This window comes from Saccopteryx leptura, chromosome 1, assembly GCF_036850995.1.
Source record: "Saccopteryx leptura isolate mSacLep1 chromosome 1, mSacLep1_pri_phased_curated, whole genome shotgun sequence".
Taxonomy (NCBI): Eukaryota; Metazoa; Chordata; class Mammalia; order Chiroptera; family Emballonuridae; genus Saccopteryx; species Saccopteryx leptura.
The window spans coordinates 129,750,990-129,763,132 of record NC_089503.1 but is presented as its reverse complement, the minus strand read 5'-3'; the positions used below and the strand labels follow the sequence as shown (position 1 = coordinate 129,763,132).

The 12,143-nt window shown below is 37.6% G+C and overlaps 1 protein-coding gene across 5 annotated transcripts in view; it reads left to right on the top strand.

The window, feature by feature from the left end:
* The window catches only part of ADAMTS16 (ADAM metallopeptidase with thrombospondin type 1 motif 16), a 160,950-nt gene that overhangs the window by 91,780 nt on the left and 57,027 nt on the right, over nucleotides 1-12,143 (top strand). For 4 of the 5 annotated variants that reach the window (XM_066360795.1, XM_066360800.1, XM_066360799.1 and 1 more), the window contains exons 11-14: nucleotides 5,934-6,029; nucleotides 7,446-7,594; nucleotides 8,753-8,925; nucleotides 10,688-10,818. In XM_066360795.1, the coding sequence (XP_066216892.1) occupies nucleotides 5,934-6,029; nucleotides 7,446-7,594; nucleotides 8,753-8,925; nucleotides 10,688-10,818 (549 nt within the window). The remainder of the gene's footprint in view (nucleotides 1-5,933; nucleotides 6,030-7,445; nucleotides 7,595-8,752; nucleotides 8,926-10,687; nucleotides 10,819-12,143) is intronic. The other variant, XM_066360797.1, reaches the window with a different exon arrangement.

Genomic DNA, 12,143 nt, shown 5'->3' with positions numbered 1-12,143 from the left:
AGAATAAACCTCTTGCCAGTTACTTAATTCTGAACAGTAGAGGAAAAACCTTTTGAAATTAAAAAAAATATTTTAAAATCATAATTTTTCTTTTGACAATTTTTCACTATACATTAGGGGTTGAGGAGTCAAATATCATTATACAGACCTTCAAACAATAGTCACTGCCATGAGAAAATGGCAAGTGAGGAAGGAAAGTAGAAAAAAATCAAATAAATTTTGCTCATTCTCTATTGTGGAAAATTGTTTTTCAACACAAACTTGATGTATTTTGATTTTATAAGTTAAATTCTACTTTTGTGACCAGAATCTCTAATATATTAAATCTCAAAATTAGATATCATGTGACAATTAGAGATTTCTTTTTTAATTTTCTATGTGGACTGAATCATCTCAGAACATTTTCAATTATAAAATTTACTTTTTAAAATGAACTTCAACTGAAATTTTATGAAAATGGCTCTATTTTTTTAGGTTTAAATGTAAAGACCAGTAAGTTTTTGATGGGAGAATATAAAAGATTATATAAGAAACAAATTACTCAATTTCTAGGTGAGCACCTATCACATAAGAGCCACTTTAAATTTTCTATGCAGTGTGATGGATGGATGCTGCTTTAGAAAAGGATGACCCTTTTCTAAGTACCACATGCTATTTAGTTTCAAAAGTCAATATACAGTGCAAATGCAAATGCATCCTTCTCTTGGATAGATAGATGGGCATTTGGTATATATGTTATGTATGTTTACATACTCATGCATACACTCCCATGTTTAGAGGCTATGGTTTTCTCTGTACTGATGACTTATATAATGATAATTTGAATTAGTGATAAAAGCACCCCACTGCTTGAAAAACAAATAATTACAATTGATTGTATACCCTATTATAACATCATTTGTAATTACATTTTTAGTTTATATTTTTAGAGAGTCTGATGCAGACTGTGGGAGTAAATGAATCTGGTGACACTCTATTCACATTATTCAAATGCCACAATAAATTTTCAACACATTTATTTGAAAATGGTTTTTTGGGGGTGCTAAATTCTGATGTTAAAATTAACCAGGTCATATTATGAAATTGGTCTTTGTAAATGTAGTCCTCAAATTATGGGATAGAATAGCAAGTGAGAGCCTTTATTAAAATAGTTTTCTTTAATTTCAGAAATAAAAATGAGAGTGAGCTCTCTACTTAGGCTTCAACTGGTTTTATTCCAAAGTTAACTATTGCTTATGATAAATGTTGTGTCTTTATCCAATAGCTATTCAGCTTTGTCATCATTGCTTGGTGGACTGACCCTGTAGTCTGAAATACAAGCTGTCAGAATTACTTTGAAATTTGATCACCTTAGTGTCCTGGCCACTGTTGTTAAATTGGGAACTGCCCCCACAACCAGCACGGCTTACATTCCAATTCCCCCGGCCCTAGAACCATGATTTAAAAGAGTCTTTGTTCTAAGAGGACCCTGGAGTTTCATTAAGAATATAATTATATAAAACTGAGACTTCTGGACATAGATAAAGGTGAAGTGGTTACCTGGGAGAAGAGGAGTAGAGGAAAAGGGAGTAAAGTGGGACAAATATACAGTTTTGGAAAGTAATCTGACTTTGTGTGATGGGCACACAACACAATCAACAGTTCAAATGCTTTAGAGATATTCACCGGAAATTTATGTACTCTTATTGATCAATATCACTTCACTGAATAATTTAATTTTAAGAAAAAATAATATAGTGATGTACAACTATAATAATACTGAATTTAATACAATTACTATACATTATATCCAGAGGTTAACAACTAAGTCAATGTAAATATAATAAAAATGAGCAAGAGTAATTGGTTTTGGTTGTTTGGTTGTGGTTTAATTTTCATTGTATTATCAAATTTTTGAAATAATAGAATTTTTATTTGTTTTCCAGGATAGAGGTGTCACATTTTATCTAATGACAGACAATTAGATCTATAGGGTACCGAGGTATCAAATGCTTTTTGATATGATGAAAACCAGTAACATGGATTATATGACTTTTCAAGACTCTTCTAATCCTCTGATTTATTTCTGCTTGGAGGACTAGAATTGGGGGTTGAACACATTTTGGGACAAGGCTTAAAGGCACAGACAAGGCACAGGGTAATTAGTGTGTCACCTGCCTTAGTGGTGAGCTGCCTATTACTAGCATCCTATATTTGAGAACATTAGACTTAGAAAAGTGAAAAACCATCACCTTTATAGTATCATCCGTTTGTATGCCTTTATTCTTCAAAAGGTTTCAAAAAACTTCAATATAAGAAGATTCTGAAAATGCTCTGAATGGTAGTCTAACTCTAGTATTTTCATATCATAAAGTGGCTCTCTTGTCATCTAAGATGGCTCTCTTGTCATTTAAGACATTTTTATGTTCATAATTCACTCATCTTATTAATTTTATTTTACATTAAAAAAATCCCTACTCACCCTGTTCAAGATTTCCACAGGAAAAACCTGACAGGTATTCAATTCACAATGAAAGCATTTACTGAAAGCTAGCTAGGTACTGAACACTGCCTCAGGGACTGATGGCAAATCCATAAAAATAACATTTTTAACACCATTTACTTTGTATGTCTTGGATAATCTTTGAAACAGTCCCATGAGTCAATCCCACCAGCTGCCTCAGTCCACGGCCATGACCATGCTGAGTCATGACTGCTGAACTCTCCTCCTGCCTGTGCAGTGAAGAAGAAACGTGCGCTGGCTGGGTGCCTACTAGGGGCCAGGCCCTGAGTGGGACCCATTATGTGAAACCACTTTATTTAGCCTACAGGACAAGTTGGTGGTTGAGTGTTGTCACCTTTAAGGGTACAGGGAGTACACCGGGTCCTACCCGCCCAGATTTGCCTCAACCAATTCACATCAAATCTGCCTGCCTTCTCTGAAGCTCAACTCTCCCGGATCACTGTGGCCATCTCCTGGCTGACTTAACCTCAGGAGCATTTCCATTTTTACGTCCATCCATTCATTCATTAATTCACCCATGCAGTCCATTGCTTATGTGTGCACACACAGCCTCCTGAGTCAGTACGTTTCTATACCCATACATCTAGTTGGCTTCTAAGAGCCACCACTCAAACCCAGGAGTAACTAGCCCACACTGCTGTTTAGTTTCTGGTTCTGATCCACCATATCACCACCCAGACATTAAGCTCTTGGACCAACAGCCTCTGGTTCAAGGGAGCTTTATTCATATCCTAGGATGCTATCACATTGTCAACCCTTTAGGCAAACAGAGCTTTCCAGTTATTTCTTTGGAGTGTTACAGACACAGACCCTGCTTTTATGATTCCTTGAGGTCCTCGTATAGCTCTGAACTCAAAATGCTATTCTGGTCAAGAACAGAACCACCAACATAATATGCCAATTTATATCATGAGGGCCTGTCTGAAGGAGACCAATCCAAAGTTCTCAGTAATGACCTTCCCAAGAATTGTATGAGCATCATTGTTTGCTGATTACTGACAAAGATGTGAGTCAAGCAAAGCTCTAACCATCAACATTGCACATTTACCCCAACAGTACTGAATGATCCTGGAAAAATCATAAGAAATTAAAATTTCATGGTATAGTGATTGTAACCATAAGAGGTTATTATTAATACTACAAAATAAAAGCAATTGGTATCCATATTTAAAAGTTGGATAACCAATGGTATCCAAAATTAAAACATTCAGAATTTACTTGTTAACATTCTAAGTTTCCAAAAAATAACTTCTTAGTGAGATAGAATGAACTTTACGTAGGTAAAATTAATATTGATTATAAAAAATAAAGCCTTTCATGATATGACTCACACAATGCAGGAAACCTCCATGTGAGAACATCTTTTAACATCATTGAAGTAGGAATAAAAACATTAATGCCGTGTGTGTGTGTGTGTGAGTGTATGTGTGTGTGTGTGAGAGAGAGAGAGAGTATGTGTGTGTGTGTGTGTGTGTGTGTGTGTGTGTGTGTGTGTGTGTGACAGAGACAGAGAGGGAGAAGATAGTCAGGAAAGGACAGAGATGAAAAACATCAATTTTTTGTTGTGGCACCTTAGTTGTTCATTGATTGCTTTCTCATATGTGCCTTGACCAGGGGGCTACAGCAGAGTGAGTGTCCCCTTGCTCAAGCCAGCAACCTTGGGCTCAAGCCAGGTACCATGGGGTTATGTCTATGATCCCACACTCAAACGTGGAAAGATGAGCCTGCACTTAAGCAGGTGACCTCAGGTTTTCGAACCTAAGTTTTCTGTGTCCCAGTCTGATGCTCTACCCACTGCACCACCACCTGGTCAGACATAAGCACCATCTTTGAAGCAGATCTATATTGATATTTCACTGTATTATATTTTCTTTATAATTTCAATAACACAGTAAAAGCAGCCATTAAATTCCTTGGGAAATAATGCAACACCTGTTCAAATCTTCAGAACAGTTGTGCAGAAAAAAATTTAAGAAATGTTTTATCATGTGCAGTTGAAGCTACCACCAGTTTTCCAGAAGATTCTCTCATGTCATGAGTCTTATTATTTTCCCTTTAAGAAGATATTCCTTTGGGCTCAAAAGGATGTGAAAGTAAAAGTAGTTCTTTATATTTGGAGAAACTTTTATAGTGTTTAAATCTCAGACCATGTTTTATTTTACTCTCAAATAATCTGTATGGGGCTTCCTTTCTTTGTGCACACCTTTCTGCCTTTTCATCTTCCTTCCTTTGCATAAACCTTTTATTTCCTCTCCTTTGAAAATCATCCTCTTCCCCCCGACAAAGCCTTAGAGCTCAAGAGTTGGCTCAGACATCACTTCTTCTCTGACTCCTCCTCTAAGTCCTCCAGGGAAATTCCTTTCCCCTTTGGGCAAGTTCATCCTGCATGCTGTTCTTCCCTCTTGAAGGCACCTCTTCCTACATGCACCATATGGTGATTCACAGCAAATTTACTTGTCCCTATAAGACCAAGCTCAAAAGAGTAGGTCTGAGTTTTATTCTCAAAGGAACATTCTGCTTAACAAGGTACTTGGCATATTCTAGGCCTTCATCAAATGTTTGGGGATAATGGAGGATGGGTGGATGGATGGGTGGATGGAAGGAAGGAAGGAAGGAAGGAAGGAAGGAAGGAAGGAAGGAAGGAAGGACAAGTCAGTGAGTTTCTTAATCATCTTTAATTTGAAAAATGGAGATTCAGATGTGGAGAACTTAGTGAAAGATGGCATCAAGAATAAATTATAGGCCCTGGCCGGTTGGCTCAGTGGTAGAGTGTCGGCCTGGCATGTGGGTGTCATGGGTTTGATTCCCAGCCAGGGCACACAGGAGAAGCACCCATCTGCTTCTCCGCTTTTCCCCCTCTCCTTTCTCTCTGTCTGTTCCCCTCCCACAGCCAAGGCTCCATTGAAGCAGAGTTGGCCCAGGCACTGAGGATGGCTCCATGGCCTCCGCCTCTGGTGCTAGAATGGCTCTGGTTGCAGCAGAGCAACAGGGGAAGCAGAGCATCACCCCCTGGTGGGCATGCCAAGTAGATCCCGGTCGGACAAATGCAGGAGTCTGCCTCCCTGCTTCTTACTTCAGAAAAATACAAAAAAAAAAAAAAAAAAAGAATAAATTATATGTTGGATTTTATTGTTTTGTTCCTTTTCATTTTTTGTGGTTGTCTGCAATGTCTATAGTAAGTACATTTTACTTATTACTTTAGAAAATATAATTTTAGTATATTTATAATGAATAAAACAAGGTTTCAGGGATGGAGTTAAGTTGAAACAAGTTTAGAACATGAGTCTTCAAGTTTCTCACTCAATCTGTGCATCCACTGCTAAGTATATGTCAGTTTTAATTTATATCAGTTGTTTCTCCTTAAATTTTTTATTAATAAGTTATCATGGACCACTTGTAATACTGATGATCTTTTCTTTTTCCCTTTTAGGATATCTGTAAAGCCCTATGGTGCCATCGGATTGGAAGGAAATGTGAAACTAAATTTATGCCAGCAGCAGAGGGCACCGTTTGTGGGCATGACATGGTAAGACACTGATCTTAGGCACATGCATCACATTTAGATGTCAGTCTCTCAACACATTCATCTTTCCTCTTGCATTGTTATTTTTAAGCCCTTCTTTCCCACACATATGAGCAGACTTATACTTACTTCAAAAGATGGTGTTTATTTTGGTAGTATAAAGAAGACTCTGTTTCACTTTTTTCAATGATATTAAGAGACATAGATGTTCTGGCAAAGGTGATGGCTGAATCTGTTTAGTGAGGGAAAATGTTAAGCCCCTATTTAACCATGTAGAGAACCAAAACTAGGCAGTGGTGCTAAAGCCACACAGCATAGGTTGGAGACCCTTTCTCAGTTGCATGTCCCTCATTGAACTGAAAGGGGACAGAGATATGGGACTTCATTTTGTCATCTGCTTGTAGGAAAGAATCAAAGAATTATATGGATGAGACATTAGTCCTCAGACCTACCTATGCTTCTTAAGTTGATTTTTACTTCTGAAATAATATTAAAATGAACTATTTGAAACTGCCACTTCTGTGTACCAACAATGATCAAATATCAACAATTTGATGTTTTAACCTAATACATCTATTTATAATTGAAGTATTCTTATTTTCTTCTTATAAAACCAGTATTTTTTCCTCTCAGAATGAAACAGGTGGCTCTAAATTGACCCACCCCTCGACCCCACCCACAGGCCAGGCTGTGCCAGCAACAAGGGACAAGGCACTTGCTTCCCACCTCTAAACAGATGGCCTGGGTCTATATTTAAGATCTTTGAAGTCTACACCAAGACATAGGTAGAAAAACCAACACCATTGAACACAATGTGTGATCTTCATGTTAACATGAGTCAACATTGACGGGCACTTCTCTTGAGAAAGGGGAGCTGATAGCATCACTAGGGACAGACGAGCTCTGTGTGGATTATTTCATCTCTTCAGAAGCCGTGTGACCTCTGACATGCATCAGTTCTGACCTCCAGGCTCTGAGCCCAGGTGCTTTAGTGCAGAGTCACAGCTTACCCACCAGAAATGACAAGGTGTTGAGTCATATGGAACCTCCAGCTGGATTTTTCCACCTAAGACTCAGTCTATGCCGAAAATGAGCTGTGAAAAGCACATTGTTTTTAGGAGAGGTCAGCATCCACTTACCTGAGAGCCGAATATCCATGCAACACTACTTAATTAAATGTGTTAAGTTCCAGCAGCTCAAGCAGGTTTTTTTTCTATTTATCTTTTCTTTACATGGATTTATGGAACAATGCTAGGTTTGGAAGGACAAAAGAAGCATCATTAAGTGTATTTGTATGATGTGCTATGAGAGGTCAGGGACGTTATGTACATAAAGTACCAGACTCCCCATGACTGAGCATTGCAGGAATGATGACCCACCTGTGTATCCATGAGTCATATATATATGTTTTATTTTTAGTGGTGCCGTGGAGGGCAATGTGTAAAATATGGTGACGAAGGCCCCAAGCCTACCCATGGCCATTGGTCTGACTGGTCTCCCTGGTCACCATGTTCCAGGACCTGTGGAGGAGGGATATCCCACAGAGACCGCCTCTGCACTAATCCCAAGTAAGCAAGTCTCAACTTCCCAACTCACAAGTGAGCTTCTCTCTGCTATGAGACTTCCAAACAGTGCTTGTTCCTGAGCTCAGTTGTACTCATTCTGTACTTTACACATTACTACACATTACTATAAGAAATGCTAAGTAGGAAAACCATTTCCCTTAAACATTTATGAAATAGTAATATTTCTTTGATATAAGATGCTTATAACTACTAACCATAGAGAAAAATAATAGACTCATCAGTAATATTCTAGAACTGGAATTTAACCATATTTACTTGAAAGATCAAGGACCTGCCTACAACAAAGAAAGAAAAGTATAGAGAACACAAATGAATAAGAATCAATAAGAAAAATTATTTTAGGTGAATAAAACAAATTTGGGGGTTTTCATCAAATACCTTTACCTTTCCAAGATGTGCCATAATTGTGGCCTCTTATTATATGACAAGAATGTTAACTGCAGTCACCAGTGCCATGGAGTGAATGGATATCTAAATCTTCCTTCTGCACCTAGATTTGTTTAAGACGTTAGGCATATTGTGGTTATTTCAGTCCTGCCTTTAATGTGTGAGATCCAGTTGGTTCCCTGAATAGACAGGATGCCCTTGTCCTGGTGTTCCACATGAGTTCTAGGGGGCGGTGAGCAGGGAGAATTTGCTGTTAGTGCCAACCGGCAGAAGGTGACTGGTGCTTCTAACCCAATCTGCTGTCCTGGCCTTGTCACAGGAAGATGGGTTGTGGCAAGAGGTGGCATAGTTCGGTTTTATTCTGTTTTGCTTTCTAATGGTGAAATTCTGGAAGAGCCACTGCCCTCCATTGTTGTCCTCCCTCCTTGTGGAATTCAGAGCTCAGTGATGCTTGCTTTGTCTCAGGCAGAGGAGGCTGGGAGGCATCCATGAGCAAATACATACAAACTCACTATCCACATTCCGACCTCTTCAGCCAATGCCATAAATAATGCACTCAGTGGAAATAGGAAACACTGCCCATGTTGTCAATATATAAGACAGTGGCAGCGACTACTTAGAACGCACCTTTTTAATTTAGCCCTTCTAAATAATTTAACATTATCTGCTACATCACTCCAATACGTCCATTAGAAGGAAGGGGCGAGTAGCTGTTAATATGTAAGGTTTCTAACAGCAAGATATATGTTCCAGACCATCTCATGGCGGGAAGTTTTGTGAGGGCTCCACTCGCACTCTGAGGCTTTGCAACAGTCAGAAATGTCCGCATGATAGTCTTGACTTCCGCGCCATGCAGTGTGCGGAATACAACAGCAAACGGTTCCGCGGGTGGCACTACAAGTGGAAGCCTTACACGCGAGTAGAAGGTAAATCCCAAACCCACTATCTAGCGATAGCCTCCTACTCTATTATCTTCCCTTTTTAAAGAATTACATGATCGATGGTGTGGTGTTCAGATAGATCACAATCCTCTATGTGAGTTCAGTGTCACAGAGTATTTTCTGGGGGTAGTGCGATATATGGCCGCTGGCATCTTAATCTAAACTTGACCAGCTGTGTGGTCAGAAATTAACAAGCCAGATAGAGAACAAGTACATAATACCACAAAGTCTTCAAAGAACTGATAAAAAATTGAAAGTATATGATTTATTGATAATGAATCCATGTTTATTCTGAATTACAAATCCCAGTGGTTGATTGTGATATTGCTATAAGCATGTCACCCACTGGACACTTACAACTGTCAAGAATGGAAGAAAAATTTTAGTATCTTTTTGGAAATATTAGATAATTTTCAAGTATACTGTATTCAGAAAGTGTTACTATAACTATAAACCTAGATGTTTATTTATAATATATGGAAGATTTTGCTCTTCAGTTGGAGAGAAATATGTATTATTTTTATTATTATAATAGCTTGAACTTGGTAGTGGTATCATTTAAGAGTAAAGTCAAAGAACATCTAACATTCTTGTTCTTTGAAATTGGGAATATTGTCCAAACAACACTAGGGAAATATATAATTTGGACCTTCTCATGTGACATTTACTTTCTCCATCTAAACATATGTAATATTTTTATTGTGAGAGGTTTATACAGTTAGTAGATTGTGGAATTTTGTTAGCAGCTTCACACAAAGCATTTTTGGTAGTGTTTTCACTCTTAAACTCAGTGAAAATTAAGCCAGTGAGAAACAAGTAGACAGGAGAAAAAGAGAATCTGAAATTGAGGGAAAAAATATGTGTGCTATTCCTGACATTGCTAGTTTTCAGTAAACTATTAATCATGGAAGTATAGATTAAATTTGATTTTTAACATTATTCATTTGGGTCTTTTATCTTGCACAAAGAAGAAAATATTTGTAGAAGAGTCCTGAGTCTATGAAATCTCCTAAGACAGACAGAATTTTCATCATAAACTGTTTTCTTCTTACCAGGAAGGGAACAAAGAGAAATGGTTTTTTATAAAAGTTTACATTTAACTATATAGATTATAAACCCTTGAAATAAATTATTGAGAGAAAAACGCTATCTACCATTCTTAATTATATGATGGGACCAATATCCTCCATATACTAGTATTTTTTTTGACTACTCATTATATTATAGAAAACACTGTTTTCTGGAGATTTCACCTAAAAGTTATTCCCTTTCTTTATTAGCTTAAAAATTTTATGTATTTCTTTAACTATATTAGCTATTAAGAAATTCAGTAATTACTTTAATTCTTATATTATACTTTATTTGTGAGAATTTTGCATATTGTTATAAAATGGTAGTAACTTTTTGCATTTCTACAAGAGAGTTAATTATACTAGTAGAATAATGACTAGTAATGCTGTAGTTCACATCAACAAATGTTTATTGAATGCCTACTATGTGCCAACCACTGTGTAAAGAACAAACATCAGTAAAGGAGAGAGTAGATTAAAAATTAATAGTGAACCTTTAAATAATAAAGGGAAAAAGCAAGCCTAGTGAAGCAACCATACAAAAATGTTTTTGAATGTATAATTGTGTGGGAGTTATTTAATGGGCAAAAGAAAAAAAAGTCTAAAATTTAGAGCAAAAAATGATCAGAGCTTAAGTATCTTTCTTATTTGTGTTTGTGTGTGTATTTCTTTTTAAGATCAGGACTTATGCAAACTCTACTGTATCGCAGAAGGATTTGATTTCTTCTTTTCTTTGTCAAATAAAGTCAAAGATGGGACTCCATGCTCGGAGGATAGCCGTAATGTTTGTATAGATGGGATATGTGAGGTAATAATGATCGTTCATTCATTCAACAAACATCTCCAGACAGTCTGCTTTGTGCCAGGCATTCTGTAAGAAGCTAGAGAGAACAGAAAAGAAACAAACCCTTTCCCTCCAAGTCACAGCCCACTGGGGAAGAAGCCAGATGTATGCATACTGAGATACATGGTGGTTTGTTGAAATGACGGTGTGCACAGAGCACAGGGAGAAGGGACAAGCCAATTCTCTCTTAGATGTGGATCTGGGAGATTTGCAGGGCTTCCTGGAAGAGAGAGCTTACAAGCTAAATGTGAAAGAGAGAGTTGGAAGAAGAATATTGGAGAGGCAGATAGAGGAACATGGTGGTGCAGAAAAGCATAGGTTGGTAAGACCCAATTCAGCCATCAGAGTAGCCAGAAAGCAGGCAGGAGTTGGGGTGCTGGGGGAGGTTAGAGGGGGAACCAGCTCCCATAAGAATAATTGCAGGCAGAATGAGGAGTTGGGTTTTTATCCTTGTGTCTGTGCCAATCAGGCATTAGGATTAGGAACAAGTAGAGTCCTGGGATCAGATGCAGTGGCTGAACAGTAGTGTGGAGATTCAGTGAAGGCAGGAACAGCTCAGAGCCAAGAGGCCACTTTGCAACTTTTGCAGGGGTCTCCAAGAGACCTGGAAGCCTCAACATCCATTGAGTGGGACTTGGATGACAGGTTGGGGAAGACTCAGTGGTCTAAGTGAACATTTACCCTTGGAGCTTGTTGAGATGTGCAGAAAAAAATTATGGGAAAAATTTTATTATAAACAAAGTGAAGATGTGACCAGATCAAACCACTGCATGTAGTTACTCAATATTCTTATTTACTGGAGTTCAACAACCTTGGTCTTAGTTTCAGTTTTCTCTACATTGTATTATCATGATAAAGTGGAACCACCCACTAAGACCTTGGTGTAATCCTCTTAAATGCATAAAAATTAGGCTTTGATGATTCTATTAAGATCTTTTTCAGCTTTAAAATGCTTGTCTCTACTTGTTTCATATAATTACTAGTTGATTTGTTAAATATTTCACTATTTTCAGGTATTCTGAATGACACAGCATTGCAATCCCTTATTTGTAATTCTGAAGTCTAAAAAGTTATAAAATAGAAAGTTTGTTTGGCTGGAAAATATAAGCTGCCCTGAATTTGGTGGCAGAAACCTGCCTTGGACTACTGCAAGGCTATTTGTTGGTTTCTTTTCCTACTTAATATGAAGATATCTGTGTTTTGTTCTAGAAACATCATTGCTACCTTGGGCCCTTCTGGGACTTTGTATGTGTAATATATCAATTACCTTTCTAAAATCCAAAAATCTC